The 13,758-nt window shown below is 40.3% G+C and overlaps 2 protein-coding genes across 4 annotated transcripts; both read right to left on the bottom strand.

The window, feature by feature from the left end:
* Positions 1-484: 484 nt before the first annotated feature.
* On the bottom strand, positions 485-3,356 carry cox6b1 (cytochrome c oxidase subunit 6B1). The gene is made up of 4 exons (XM_074663549.1): positions 3,002-3,356; positions 2,270-2,389; positions 1,012-1,112; positions 485-714 (listed from the first exon to the last, which is right to left on the bottom strand). The coding sequence occupies exons 2-4, from the start codon at positions 2,373-2,375 to the stop codon at positions 661-663; spliced, it is 261 nt and encodes an 86-aa protein (XP_074519650.1). The 5' UTR covers positions 2,376-2,389; positions 3,002-3,356; the 3' UTR covers positions 485-660.
* Positions 3,357-6,319: 2,963 nt separating this feature from the next.
* fam234a (family with sequence similarity 234 member A) lies at positions 6,320-13,690 on the bottom strand. 3 transcript variants are annotated; one of them, XM_074662534.1, is made up of 13 exons: positions 13,565-13,690; positions 13,325-13,480; positions 12,408-12,712; positions 12,226-12,336; positions 11,959-12,141; positions 11,688-11,812; positions 11,469-11,601; positions 9,913-10,045; positions 9,689-9,832; positions 9,314-9,395; positions 9,079-9,231; positions 8,894-8,996; positions 6,320-7,369 (listed from the first exon to the last, which is right to left on the bottom strand). In XM_074662534.1, the coding sequence occupies exons 3-13, from the start codon at positions 12,679-12,681 to the stop codon at positions 7,158-7,160; spliced, it is 1,653 nt and encodes a 550-aa protein (XP_074518635.1). In that variant the 5' UTR covers positions 12,682-12,712; positions 13,325-13,480; positions 13,565-13,690; the 3' UTR covers positions 6,320-7,157. The 3 variants fall into 3 exon arrangements, with proteins under 3 accessions (XP_074518635.1, XP_074518636.1, XP_074518634.1); XM_074662535.1 differs by having other exon boundaries at positions 12,408-12,715; positions 13,325-13,690; XM_074662533.1 differs by having other exon boundaries at positions 13,325-13,689.
* Positions 13,691-13,758: the final 68 nt, after the last annotated feature.

Raw genomic sequence — 13,758 nt, 5'->3', positions numbered from 1 at the left:
ATATATATATGTATATATATATATATATACATATGTATGTATATATATATATATATATATATATATATATATATATATATATATATATATATATATATATATATATATATATATATGTATATATATATATATATATCAATTTGATTTTTTTTTTTTTAATTTTGCTTTTTTTTTCAAAATCTTATACTTGATAACCTCCCCCCCTCCCTTTTTTTAAATAATAATAATTATGATAAGAAATTATCACATCACATATAGAATTGCATACATTCCAAAAATCTTCTTGTTTAGACAATTATCCAATAGATTTTAATTATTCATGGAGTTTTGTCCATTTTACCGTCTTCATTGTGGAGATAAAGTAGACTTTCTGGCTCCTGAATGACTTAACTCCAGGTGACCTAAGGCTAAACCGCTCCTTTGAAAGTAAAGGTTGCAGACCCCTGGGATAAAGAAACACTCTTCAGTCGAGTTAGTGACTTAAATATCTCCTGAGATCCTTTAATACAGACTCTGCTGCACATTTCACGTTACGTATGAGGAATGATTCTTCAGTTACAGAGCAGAGCGTCAGTAGTTCAAAGGCGGTGATGGGGCTACATCATCTCCCACCATTAAAGATTACATTCCTGCAGAACCACAGCTTTGGACATGGCAGGCTCAGATTTTCCCTGGGAAGGTCCCCTCTTCCCTCTGGTCGTCCCATTTCTGGATCTAATCGGAGACATAAAGAGGGAAAATTTGAGTCCATTTTTAACTTGCACAGGCTCCAAAAATAACATCTCCGAACGTGGCTGAGAAACATTTACTGTGAATGTCTAATTCTGTCCTGATGCTGATTTTATTTTGATTCTCAGGACGGAGCAGACTCACAGGAATGTGAGGGACGCAGAGTTTGACCCCTGCTGAACAAACTCAAGCAGCACATGTGTTTCTGACATTTCTGTTTACTCTCTCGTTTGCTTTGTGGCTGCTCTGTTCTCTTACATAATGAAACATAATTGTTTTTACCCAGGAGATGGGGCAGAGAGATTTGTAGACCCTCTTGTACCAATCACAGGGGGCGACGTCCACGCCTTTGGCTTCCAGAGCTTTCTGGCATCTGTGATAGTCTGTTGATAGACAAACAATAACAGGAGTGAATATTTTCAAACCCTCCTGCTCTTAATCCAGGTTAAAAAGGGGCGTGTCGCAAAATCCCCTCCAGGATTACCTGCAGGAGTCAGGGATCAACATGTGTAAAGCCCCCAGGTGGGCTGTGTCAGGTTTTCAAAGGTGCATACAGTCTTTAACCTGACGTAGCATTAATATTTTGATAAAATTTAAAGTGTAAAAATCAAACATTTTACTGTAGCTAAAGTCAGTTCTTCATGTCCAGGGGTATGCAGCCCATTTACCCTCAGCTCACCTGAGTTAGAGTCACTCCTGAGACACAAAATCTACTTTATCTTTAACGATAAGAATTGATAAAAATGTATAGAACACTATAATCAAAATTTAGTAAATAATTATGTAAACAAAAAAGATTTTTGAAATTATGTTATTCTATATGTGATGTAATAGTTTACTTTGAAACATAAAAATTAAACTTTCAAAAATGAATAAAAAAACACTTTCAAAAAAATGATACAAATATATATATATATATATATATATATATATATATATATATATATATATATATATATATATATATATATATATATATATTTTTTTTTTTTTTTTTTTTTTTTTTTTTTTTAATTATGCAATTCTTTTTGTAACGTAAAAATTTACTTTGAAAAAAAAAAAAGATCAAAAAAGAATTTTCCAAAAATGAAATTTCAAAAAATGTTTTTAAAAATTAAAAACTTTGGTAAAATTGAAACGTCAAAAATTAAAAAAAAAAAAAAAAATTAGATTCATAAAAAATTAAAAATTTGAAATTCTTATCGAATAAATGAAATTTAACAATTTTGCAAAAGTACTTAAATTTTGGAAATATTTTTTTATTGGATACTATTGATAATATTGTTCAATTAATCAAACATTACATCATTACGAAATTTTTACCCATGATTTTTTTTTCGTGTCATTGTCTTTAATCATCAATACACTGCTAGAAAAATAAAAACTTTTTTTTAAATAATATTTTTTAAAGCAACAAGTAGCCACTGCAAAAAGGACAAAGAGCCGCAGGTTGAAAACCCCTGTTATGTCTGTACTTGTTTAAAGAAAATAGACCTGTATGTCCCCCCAGTAACCTGCTTTGACCTTGACCCAGTCTTACCTAGGTAGTTGGACCAGCAGTTCCTGGTCTGGTTTGAGTTGGGGAACCTGGCGTCAAAGGGAGCAGTGCGGTAGTTCTGAAGTTTGGTCTGGATTTCATCGGCCATTTTCACTTCTGTATCTGTAAGAGGAAGCATGGAAGGATTGGATGGGTGTCAGGATGAAGAATCTGTCTCTCCAGGCTCTGAAAACGAGTCTCTGGCTGGATCAGACTGAGCGCACACACTTCATGTTGAAGCAGACCTTGAGATGCGCAGGGGAGGTTTAAGAGGCTGCATGCAGCACTGCAAAGATGTTTCTAGAAATGTTGAACACCCAGATTCTTTCCCCGGGCTATTCTCTATTATAGGTTTAAAGATTACAGCTGCTGGTCATCGAAAAAAGCGACTGATAACAGCAACAATGGATCAGAAAGAGCGATCAGCAAATACGGAAATAATGTGGAGTGATTCAGAGACAGCTCATCAATATCCTCATTCAGCAGGTCTGAAACACCAACACGCTTTCTGTTTCTCTTCAGAAGGTTCACGGCTGTTCATCTATCAGATTAATATATTTCATTAAAGAGGAAAAACACTAAAGAAATATGAGGATTAAGTTTTAATTGGTGTTATCACTTTCAAACATGCGAAGCTTTCTGTCTCATCTTTTCATTTTCAGTTTAAACCCTGACATAATGAGCCAAAAGAGGCAGATTAGACAGAAAATGTTAATAAAGAAAGTGTTAAATTACCTCTGTGGCTTCAGCTCGAGCTCAAAGTGACTTTTCTCTCGCGCCGTGTAAAGTGTCTCGCGCTCTGATAAGGACTGGAACCCCGCACGCGCTCCTCTGTCTATGTGTGTGAGGATACGGCAGCCGTGCAGCGCTATCATGATGGTATGGCGGACTCAGGTCACATTGAAATGTGGGACACGGATCCTGTCACAGGGTTCAGAATAGGTACACAGGTATGCGCGGGTATTGTGAGGCTGCTGGGATGAATCCAGGTGACACACGCGCAGAGAAATGAGAGTTAATCCTGTTTCATTCAAACGTTTACATTTTCATCAGGATGCGGAAGTATTCAGTCCGCAGAGTGACAGTTAATCATTACAAGATGTTGACTCTATCACTTTGATAACACAGACTGTATTGTTTGTGGGTTTTAATTCTTTCCCTGAAATGTTGAAGTCTAAAAACCTGGAGCTCTTAGGAGGAATCATTTCTGCCAGATCATAACATGAGGAAGCTGAAACTCTTCATATGCGGAACATATTTAACAGCCGAGCTGATCTGTCCGTGTTAAAGTGATGGTGTTGTGCCATAAAGTGATTGTCTGCCAGAAACTGATTAAAAAGTCGCGGGAGCGCGCGTAAAAGTTGTACCGCTCAGTTTCTCCAGTCTGCAGCTGTTGCTTTCAGCAGGAAACCGATGTAACACGCAAATAGAAGTACTATGATGATCCATGTTAACAGATTAAAAAAAACTGTGACACATTAGAGGAGCAAATTTGTCAAAATCTGGCATTGATTTATATATATAAAAACTATATTTTTAAAATTAATTATTAGATTAAATAGAGGGGAAAAGAAGAAAAAAATATATTTGTATATCTACACAAAAATAATAAAAGAATATTAAAATCCTTTTATATATTTAAATTTGTAGCATTTTTTAAATAACTTTATCAATACAATAAAAGGAAAGAAGGAGAAAAAAAGAAAAAGAAAAGAAAAATATTTGTACTTGTATACGCATACATTTGCGTTATTATGCACCAGAGTGGGGGGAAAACACTCACTATAAACTATTCAATATCACTCCCTAGAACAAAATGAGACCACTTTAAAGTACAGTAAATATCTGAGTCAAAGCAGGAGCCTGGATCACTTTTTGGCACGCAAGATGATCAATAGATTTGGCAGCCTGCGCGCGCTCCCGCGGGCGGTTCTGACAAACAATAAATTTATGGCACAACACCTGACAGCTGGAATCGTGGTTTCCATCCACTTTAGTAGAGTTTATCACAGTCACGTTTTAGAAAGATGGAGATTTACTGATTGGTATCCTTCCGGTTTCTTTATCATACTCGAGTAAGGAGCTATTCCGCACCTTGAAAACCTCCAGGTACCACTTTCTAAGGATTAACCTGAAATTAAAGAACAAGGTGTTGTGGTGTGTGTGTCTGTATTCGCGTGTTTCGCGGGTCTAGAATAGCTCAGGAGGGCGGGGACACCGCGAGCAGATGTGCGTCATAGTTAATGAACAACGCGCTCCAATCATGCGGAGTGCGCTGGGAGATACCGCTCCGTGTGGGACGTGACTGCCTCCACTACACGCATGGACAGCGTGACCGACATGAGACTCCAGCGGCGCGTCAGCAGCGCACATGGCTGCTGTGACATGTCACCGTGGGTTTAACCAGTGCCCCACTCACGACACCAGAGGGCGGACGAGGTCAGGATTCAGACGTTGTATGAATGAACAGTTTCTTTGGTCCATTTCTCAGATCAGAATTGTGTCACTTGTGCTCATCAACTCACTGCATGAACAGTTTTTCCTAAAGAGGCTGATCTATGTTCACATTTCTACTTTCTTTCTTTCTTTCTTTCTTTCTTTCTTTCTTTCTTTCTTTCTACTTTTTTTAAGCTATGCAGTGCCTTTTTCTCTTTTCTGTATCAATGATGGGGTCAGTCAACAAGTTACATCACAAAGAGTGAAAGACAAAATGTGAATTTTGTCTCTTGTAATCAATCTCCCACACACACTAGGATGTAACTTACAATTTAGAATAAGTGACATTAAAACTTGAGCCACAGTTTTACATCAGAAAGTCCTTTTCAGTCTCAGACCTGATCAAAATCTTAAGACCAGTTGAAAAATTGCCAGAATCTGCTTTTTGCACATTTGGACCTTAATGAGGTTTTAATTATAGCTACAATATGCAAAAGCAACAAAAAAAAAGTCAAGTGGTAGACCCAAAAAAATTACACCAGATCTGATTGGCTGTCTGTTAAGGCACAGGGTGGTCCTCCACCCAGATTAAGGCCCTTACTGGAGCCGACTGCAGCTCAACAACCATCAGACGACATCTGCAGGAAAAGGGTTAAAAAACAAAAAACAGTTCAAAGACCTCGTCTCCTTCAACGCCACAAAACTTCCTGTTTAGACTTTGCCAGGGAGCATCATGGGACATTGAAAGGTGGACGGTCCAGATGGCTTCAACGTTACTGCCATGACGAGGAGATCCCACCTGAGATGTTTCCTACCTGGCACAGTGGAGGGGGGTCCATCATGATCTGGAGCTTCAGGTGGTGCAGGGTGGTCAAACGGCGGCTGGTTACGAGCAGATGTTGCAGCGGGCGTCCTTCATGACTGAGAGCCCTGGTCTGTGTAGGAACAGCTGGGTTTGTTTTTATTTCTTTTCTTTTTTTTAAATAAATAAATAAATAATAATAATAATAATAAAATTGTAAAAAAAAAAAAAAACAGCTGTGTTTTAATTTTCTTTTTAAAAAAAAAAAAAAAGAATTAATAAATAAATTAAATTTAAAAAATAATATAAAATAAAGTTGAATAAAAAAAAAAAATTAAAAAGAAATAAAAATAAAAATAAATTACTCATTACTGAGTCCTACTGAGAAAAACTTTTGGTCTGGTTTGGAGAGTTTGTCATTTTTGAGCGATGGTCTTAAACTTTTGATCAGCTGATAATCAGCCCATTTCAGTTTTCTTGAGGTTTTCAAAGTGCTTTTTGTCACACTCCTCCTTCTTGCTTTTGCATATTGTAGCTCTACTTAAAACCTCATTAAGATCCAAATGTACAAAAGGTAAATTCTAGCAATTTTTCAAATGGTCTTAAGATTTTGATTTAGGTCTTTGATTTGAGGTATGAACTGAGATTTTTGAGAGAGGCTTTGGCTTTTGCAGGTGATCCATGGTGTTTTGCGATTTGTCCAAACTGTTCAGTGAAATGCACTTCCTGTTTTGCAATTGGGCAGGATGATTGGAGAAAAACACTTTTATTTCCCTGTGAGAACACACATCTAAAAGCATGCCACAACAGCTCGTTTAAAAACTTTTAATTTCTCTCGAATTCAAAAATAGTCGCATAGTTCAAATAAAGTCAGGAAGAAAAGCCAGCTCCAAAAACAGACCAGTAACACACACAGCCAAATCCACAACCTCACCGTCAACAGGTCAACTCTAAAATCACAAATCAGAAATAAAATCAGCGTTATAAAAAGGAGCGTCCACTCACAGCAGTAATATCACAGTGTGCAACAGAATCCCCAGCATCTTGGATTGAGAGTCAGAAACACTAATCTCCTAACGACAGCACGAAAAGAGAGTCCTGGAAAAACCCTGAAACAGAAAATGTAACGAAACATGTGTCACCACGTAGTGTAAACCCTTTAGCTTTCAAGTTCCTCCTTACGCCTCGTCTGTTTTAGAGAGAGGAGCCCTTTACGCCATGAAACGGTTCCTGTAAGGCAACTGAAACAGCATCCACCTGTTGGAGTGTTGGAGTGTGTGTGTGTGTGTGTGTGTGTGTGTGTGTGCTACCCTTTAGAAACCAAATGTGACGTTAGGTTGCATAGATCTAAATGATGATCCAGCCTGTGCATCAAAAGAAGGCGTTAAACCAACGCACAGAAAGTGCTCGAGATAAACAGCAGGGCAGCTCTCAGCAGGAGAAAAACAACCTGTACCATGTGACTGTCAGGGAGCGTGGACAGGAAGCCGTGTCCACGGTCTGTGAGTCAGCGAGTTAAAGGGAACAACCCCGTCACGTCAAGTATAAAGCTTTGTTTCTTTGATTTTCAGCAGTCAGGAAGTCAGCGAGCGTTTACTTTGATTCGTGGAGTTTAGCCGCTAAGAGTGAGAACGTTCAGTCCACGTCGCAGCTTCACCAGTCGCTGAAGCGCAGGCGGATGAAGGCCTCTTTGATGGTCTCGTGGGTCTCCGAGCTCGCCTCTGTGCCGACGCGGAGGACTCTGCTGACGGGGACTTCCTCCTTCAGCTTGCGCTTGCTGAGCATGACGGTGCCTTCAGCGCCGCCTGTTCCAGGACCCGTCAGGAGGATGTAGGCGGCGTGGCGTCCACGCTCCAACAGTGTGGCTACAAAAAAACAAACAGTCAATCAAAACACAAACATGAGCTGTTAGCAGGTCAGGAAGTGATCTGAAAATCACAATGTTTGAAGTAAGCTACAGAGAAGCCACAGAGTAACTTATTACTGAACTGATTTAAAGATGCTGTGAGGAGGATATGACTTAAAGGTCCCATATTATGCGAAAATCACTTTATTAAATCTTTTAAATTTGTGGGTCTTTGTCTTTCCTCCCAGCCCACAAAATGTGATATTTAATGACCAAACCTGTTCTTAGTAGAGCTTGTGAATGTAAAATCCTGACCTAAAACGAGCTGTTTGGATTTTGAGGATTTGCCGACATCAGCGATTCCCTTTTTTGACCAATCAGGAGCAAGTCTGACCTGATTGATCCACTGGAGAGAAATCTCCCCAGCAGCGGGGAGGAAAATGCCAAAGTTGAAGAGCCATCACTGCTCTGTTTTTGGCTGTAAACAGCCACATAGCTCCATGCACAAGCTTCCCATCTCAGAAGAAGACAGACTAAGTGTCTAGAGTTCATTTATCAAGGAAATGTTCCAGCTACACTCAGTAAAACTGTGCATGTGTGTGCTAGTCACTTCACGGCCGACTGCTTTCCAACTTTGGACAGTCCAACAGAGGGCTAGCCAATAGACTGGTCCTGAATCCAGGCGCATTACCAACCATCCTCCAACAAACCTGGGACCCTGGAAATGTGAGTATTTTAAATGCTGTGTGCTGTGGAGCAGATGGAAGAGCTTTTCCTCAGTGTCCCCCCTGTCTCTGTGTTAGCTTCAGGATGCTAACTTTAGCTGCGGTTAGCCTGTTGTTTTAGCCTGTAATGTTACGGTAAACGAGCTTCTCTGTTTTCTAAACATTGTGCACTCGGAGCTCGTGGCGCCGCTCTCAGTGACGTGGAAGAGCGGGGCGGTATCAGCGGTGGCTCATTTACATATGAAGGCCACGCCCACTAAATCAGAGCGTTCTGAACAGAGGGGCTATGAGAGCCTGGAAACAATGCTGCTGTGCTTGATTTATTGGCTTTTTGGACCAAAACATGTTACTACCATTTCATGAAGACATCAATGATCCATATTACACTGCAGAACAGGAGCAGAATATGGGATCTTTAATGTGACTGCAGCGCCACCTTCTGGCCCTGGAGTCTCACGCACACTGTCGTAAAGACTTTTAGTGAGGCGTGTGTTTGTTTTGGAGTTAAATGGAGATCGGATCGAAACACATTTCCTTGGTTCAAGACAACTTTACGTAGCAGCCGGCTATATGTAGTGCTATCAGCAGCCGGTTTAGCCTTTAGCTTGTGCTCTATCTCTCTCCTGTTTCTCTTTCTTCTGCTCTTCTGTCCTTTTTCTGTCTGACAGTTAGGCTCCAGTGTCCACCATCACTACAAAATCAATCACAGAAATCATAAAGAAATCGAAACTTCATCAGCCGACGTGGTGTTGTCATAGAGACTTCAAACATACACCCTCATCATATGACAGAGAAGCTTGCTAAAAAGCTCAAAGTACCTTTAAATGTTATGATGTGGTCCATACAGTTGTTGGACTCCAGGAGGAACTGAGAGTACAGAGGATGGAGCATGTAGGAACACGGCTCATGACTCAGAGGAACCTGTGAGGAGGAAAAGACGCCACGTTAGAGTTTTCAGAAACCTGAACACAGGCATCACGAAACACACAGACCACATACGTACGGATGAGTTTGTCTCTGAAAGCATTCGGCCCCAAAACACAAAGATGGAGAAGGAGTTGGTGGTGTGAATGGAGGCGGGTCTCGGCGAGTTAGGAAGGACCAGGAGGTTAACTTCCCACAACACGCCGCCGGATTTCCCATCGAGTATTACAACCTGTGATTGAGACGTGTGTTATTTAAGTTCACATGTGATTCAGACGTTCAACACGTGAGCCGAGGTGCCACAGAAGTCTCACCCTCTTTGTGTTGTTGCCGACATCGTCCTCCACCACCACGTCCAGGATGTTGTCTTTGTTAAAGTGACCGAAGGAGGGCTCGCTGGTGAAAGACAACACGAGACTCAATAAAGACTGAAATATTGATGTGCAATGTTGGTTTTGTGGAGCAACGATTAATTTCATCGCCCATCAGAGGCAGGGCTGATTAAAAAATAATGAGAGGAGGAAAATGTTTTCATTAAGAGCTCTAAATGTCAAACTGATCTACATAAGACTGCTCCCGTGCGCACGCTCAGTTCCAGATTAATGGTCGCTGGTTGATTTTCTCTACGTTTCATCAATAAAAAGAAAAAACACACTCAGTGCAGCGTCGGAGAGCATTCAGACCCCTACCTGAGCACTGAAGTCGTGTTCAGTGTCCACAGCGTCTTCAAGCTGTTCCCATCGATTAAAGCCACTTCCTTCCCCGTCACGATCAGCAGGTTGGGTGGATCACCTGTTTCTCCAACTCTGAGAACTTGTTTCACTGAGTCAGACCTAGAAAAGTAGAAAAATGTAACTAAAAGACATCTGGAAATCCATATTGGGTCGGTTTCAAATGTAAAACTGCTTCTTACAGGTAAACAGGCACGAGGCCGGTGGTCGGGCTGGAGTTTTTCTCCCAGTGTTTGTCCTTCTTCAAATCTGCCTCGATCCCCTCCTTAGCCTGAGCAGCAATCCTCCACAGAGCCAGCCCGTACACACCTGAGTCTGTGGACAAATGACAACATTTGTAATTACAGCTGTAATTAAAGGTATAAATATATTTTGCATGCTCTTCATTGAATAATTGAAGCCTTTTCTTTCAGCCCCTCAGAGCGGCTGAGCTGCTTTGTAGCTCCTGACCCTGACGAAGACCAGCTGCTTAGTGGCCCTCAGGGAAGATTTGCTGGTCTGGCTTGTTTACAGAAGTTGGAAGTTACACAAATGCAAATACTTTGTTGGTGTGTTTACGGAGCGTTCTACGGGATCACCTGGGCAGTTATTCTTCTGTTTCCTGCTTTTAGCCCTGATCAATTAGCCCAGGGGTCTGCAGCCTTTACCTCCAAAGGAGCCTTTTAGCCTCAGCTCACCTGGATTAAAGTCATTCAGGAGCCAAAAAATCTGCTTTATCTTCACAATGAAGACTATGAAGACTATAAACTTCTATACATAGTTAAAATCTAGTGAATAATTATCTAAACAAAAAGTTTTTTCTTAATAAATGAAATTGTACATGGGATATCTTAGTGTTTTGACTTTGAATAAAAATGTCATTTTAAAACTTCAAAATTTGGCAAAAAATAACAAAATTTTAAAAATTGGTAAAAAAAAAATAAAAAATTCCATTTTCAAAAATTTCAAAATTAAAAATGTAACACTTTTGCAAAAAATAACATAAATATTGATGTAGAAAAAAAATCCAAAATAACTTTGAATTTCAAAAATTAGCAAAAAAGTAACAAAAACGAAATTTCAAAAATTTGCAAAAAAAAGTAACCAAATTAAATTTTCAAAAATCTGCAAAAAGTAACCACATTAATTTTTCAAAAATCTGAAAAAAAATTAACCAAATTAAATTTTCAAAAATCTGTAAAAAGTAACCAAATTAAATTTTCAAAAATCTGCAAAAAAGTAACCACATTAAATTTTCAAAAATCTGCAAAAAACGTAACCAAATTAAATTTTCAAAAATTTGCAAAAAAACCCCTCAAAAATCAGCAAAAAAAACATGTTTTTTCAAAAATAGAAAAATTTAAACGTTGCAAAAATTAAAAAAAATAAAATTGTAAAAAAATGAAATATCATAAACTGCAATTTCAAATCTTTTGAAAAACATGTGAATTTGATAACTTTTTGATATTGCTTAACTCATTATTTTGACTGATTTACCAATGTCTTGTCACAAACAAGCATTTATATTAAGCCAGCACATTGATGTTTAAATGAATCTATGGACACAGAGTTAAAACCTGATCAGAAGAGCAGGTTACAGCCCAAATACCAAGATTTTAGATTCCACTTTTTCCATTTTTTATAAACAGATGTGTTCCTTGAGCTTGGATTCTGCTTGGATGAGCACTTCTTTCTTTTTGTAGGAAAAATAGTTGTGGAAGAAGCACTTTTGCAACCCATCCAGATTTTCCATACAAACCTTTTTGCAGAAGCACATAATGAGAACCTCCTGAAGTGAAATGAAGGAGATGGCTGGTGGTCTCCGAGGGGTCCAGTGTGACTGTGGCGCCAACCTGCTCGCCCGTTTTCCCTGAGAGGAACACCAGCTGCGTCTGCAGACATGACAATAAGATTTATCCTGTTCCTCTGTCAGAGTGAACAAACGCTTTTCCAAACACAACAACATGTCAGTGTTTACCTGTGTGCTGTCAGGTGCCACCAGGGCGATGTCATTGACTTGGTCCCCGTCCAGGTCTGGGACGCTCAAAACAGGAACAGCGCTGGGCAGACCGGGAGGGTGAGGCTGCTGCCACCTGACTTCACCTACACACACACACACACGCACACACACACAGGAAACAGATGCTGCTCTGATTCTGTAGCAAACACAACAGCTACTAATGCTGCAAGTTTATTTAAAAACACTTGCAGATTTATAGTTTGACTTTCCAAAGTGCTGAGTCACTGACCGCTATTTTTGTCAACTGCTGTGAGTTTGTCAGAATGGGACAGGAGGCAGTCCCAGTCTCTGTTTGTGTCCTTATCCAGACCGCACTGAGCCCAGTGATACTCAGGAGCCAGCGGACGCTCCCACAGGCTTTCTCCATCTGTCCCGTCCACTGCTAACACAAACACACACGGCGAGGGCAGACCTGAAAAAAAAACACACCAAAGTGTCTCAATCACTCACACAGCTCTGTTATCACTGCGTCAGTGAACAAGCAGCGAGTTTATACCTGCTTCAGCACATGTGTTGTTCTGGCTGCCTTCTGAGCTCCTGAGAACAAACAGCACATCCATCACCTTGTCCTTGCTCGCATCTTCAATCGTGAGGAAGTCATAGGCAGCTGAGGAAGAGAAGAGAAGTAGTAAGTCCTATGATCAAAACACTTTCAAGGAGTGAAAACTGTAGACACACCTGCTTCAGAGAACGTCCTGTTCCACGTTTTGAGATACTGCGGTCTGACAGGACAGGGGATGATGAAGGAGAACGCAAACACGATGGTGAGGCAGAGGAAGAGGGAGAAGAAGAAGACTGCTGTTCTCCAGTGGGTTAACTTTGACAAACCAAAGGCTTCTTTACAGCTCTTCTTCTTCTTCAGCTCTGTTGTTGGAGGTGCTGTTCCTGTCTCCACCCCATCCTCGCCTTGCTTCAGAGGGTCGCCTTCAGTGGCACTGCCTGTGGTCTCCATTGTTGCCTCAAAGCATTACAGGTCAGCAGATCTACTCCAGGAGAAAAAAAACATTAAACCTCACCTCTTAATGATGTTGTGTTTCCAATCAACACTCAGTAAAGTCTTCTCTTCCTGCAGCTTGGCTCTGTAACCGCCCTACTTCAGAGTAAACAAAAAGCCTGTCCCAGCTGTTCAATGACAGTTCATGAAAAAATCCTGGAGGCAGCAGAGTCTGTCAGTCCAGCTTTTTCTGCTGCATCAACCTTTGTGGATCTGAGCCTATTCAGCCGTGCCAGCTCTGACTCCAGAGATTTCTAAGCACAAAACAACAAACCCTGAATTAACAACCACCTCTCAGAGCATGACATCTGAGCTGGAGACAAAAGTTGACTACTTTGAGATTAAAATGTATTAATAAAGTGATTTTATCCGAGAGTTTTGACAACAAAGACCTTTAGGGGCGTTTTCACCGTGTGACTCGGTGTCGCACAGCTACCATTGTTAGCTTAGGTTTGTTTGTGAAGTTTACGGTCAACACCTTGTTACTTTGCGAACTTGTTGAACAAGGCTCAGGTTTACAAACACAATATAAGAATATCACGTATAACGAAACAAACTTACAATAAAATAAAACTGATTAAAAATTGTATTTATTTCTTACTTCTACGCTCCTTCGTCGTCTTTAGTGGTCCCCTGTGCTTCAGGTAGTAGGCCTGTCACACTGACAGAGCTGCCAGTTGCAGAAACAAATCAAAGGCGAGCCCACAGTTGTAGCGTCAGGAAGGTTTCATTCCTCCAGCTTGTCTCCTTGGTAGATCTTTGCGTGTCAAGGAAAATGTGACTTTAATTTCACCAAATACACACCAAGGAGCCAAACCACAACTCTAACATTCACATCTACCTTCCTGATTAGAAACTCCTTATTAACTGTTTCAAATGAGGCGACCAGAGGACGACAGCCGGTCAGTAGGAGGTGCGAAGTCGTTGCCTGAAATCCAAACTCAGGGCGAAATGAACCGCTAAGTCACCCTGCGACTTCTTCTTCTATTGGCGTTCGGTAAACAACACATTGGTGCAGTTCCGCCACCTAGTGGC

Source organism: Halichoeres trimaculatus, unplaced genomic scaffold (genome assembly GCF_033239565.1).
Source record: "Halichoeres trimaculatus isolate MK-OKI-2021-1 unplaced genomic scaffold, fHalTri1.1 fHalTri1_scaffold_23, whole genome shotgun sequence".
In the NCBI taxonomy this organism is placed as follows: domain Eukaryota; kingdom Metazoa; phylum Chordata; class Actinopteri; order Labriformes; family Labridae; genus Halichoeres; species Halichoeres trimaculatus.
Note: the sequence above shows the minus strand (reverse complement) of the source record. Positions and strands in the feature narration are given on the sequence as shown.

Bases quoted from the DNA above. Each gene is read 5' to 3' on its own strand.
- cox6b1 (XM_074663549.1), bottom strand. From the start codon at position 2,375: ATGGCCGATGAAATCCAGACCAAACTTCAGAACTACCGCACTGCTCCC. The intron at 1,113-2,269 runs GTAAGACTGGGT...GTCTATCAACAG, and splicing joins CTGCTGGTCCAACTACCTAG to ACTATCACAGATGCCAGAAA. The intron at 715-1,011 runs GTAAAAACAATT...GTCTCCGATTAG, and splicing joins CTCTCTGCCCCATCTCCTGG to ATCCAGAAATGGGACGACCA.
- fam234a (XM_074662535.1), bottom strand. From the start codon at position 12,681: ATGGAGACCACAGGCAGTGCCACTGAAGGCGACCCTCTGAAGCAAGGC. The intron at 11,813-11,958 runs GTCAGTGACTCA...GTGTGTGTGTAG, and splicing joins AGCAGTTGACAAAAATAGCG to GTGAAGTCAGGTGGCAGCAG. The intron at 9,232-9,313 runs GTGAGACTTCTG...TCTCAATCACAG, and splicing joins TCGGCAACAACACAAAGAGG to GTTGTAATACTCGATGGGAA.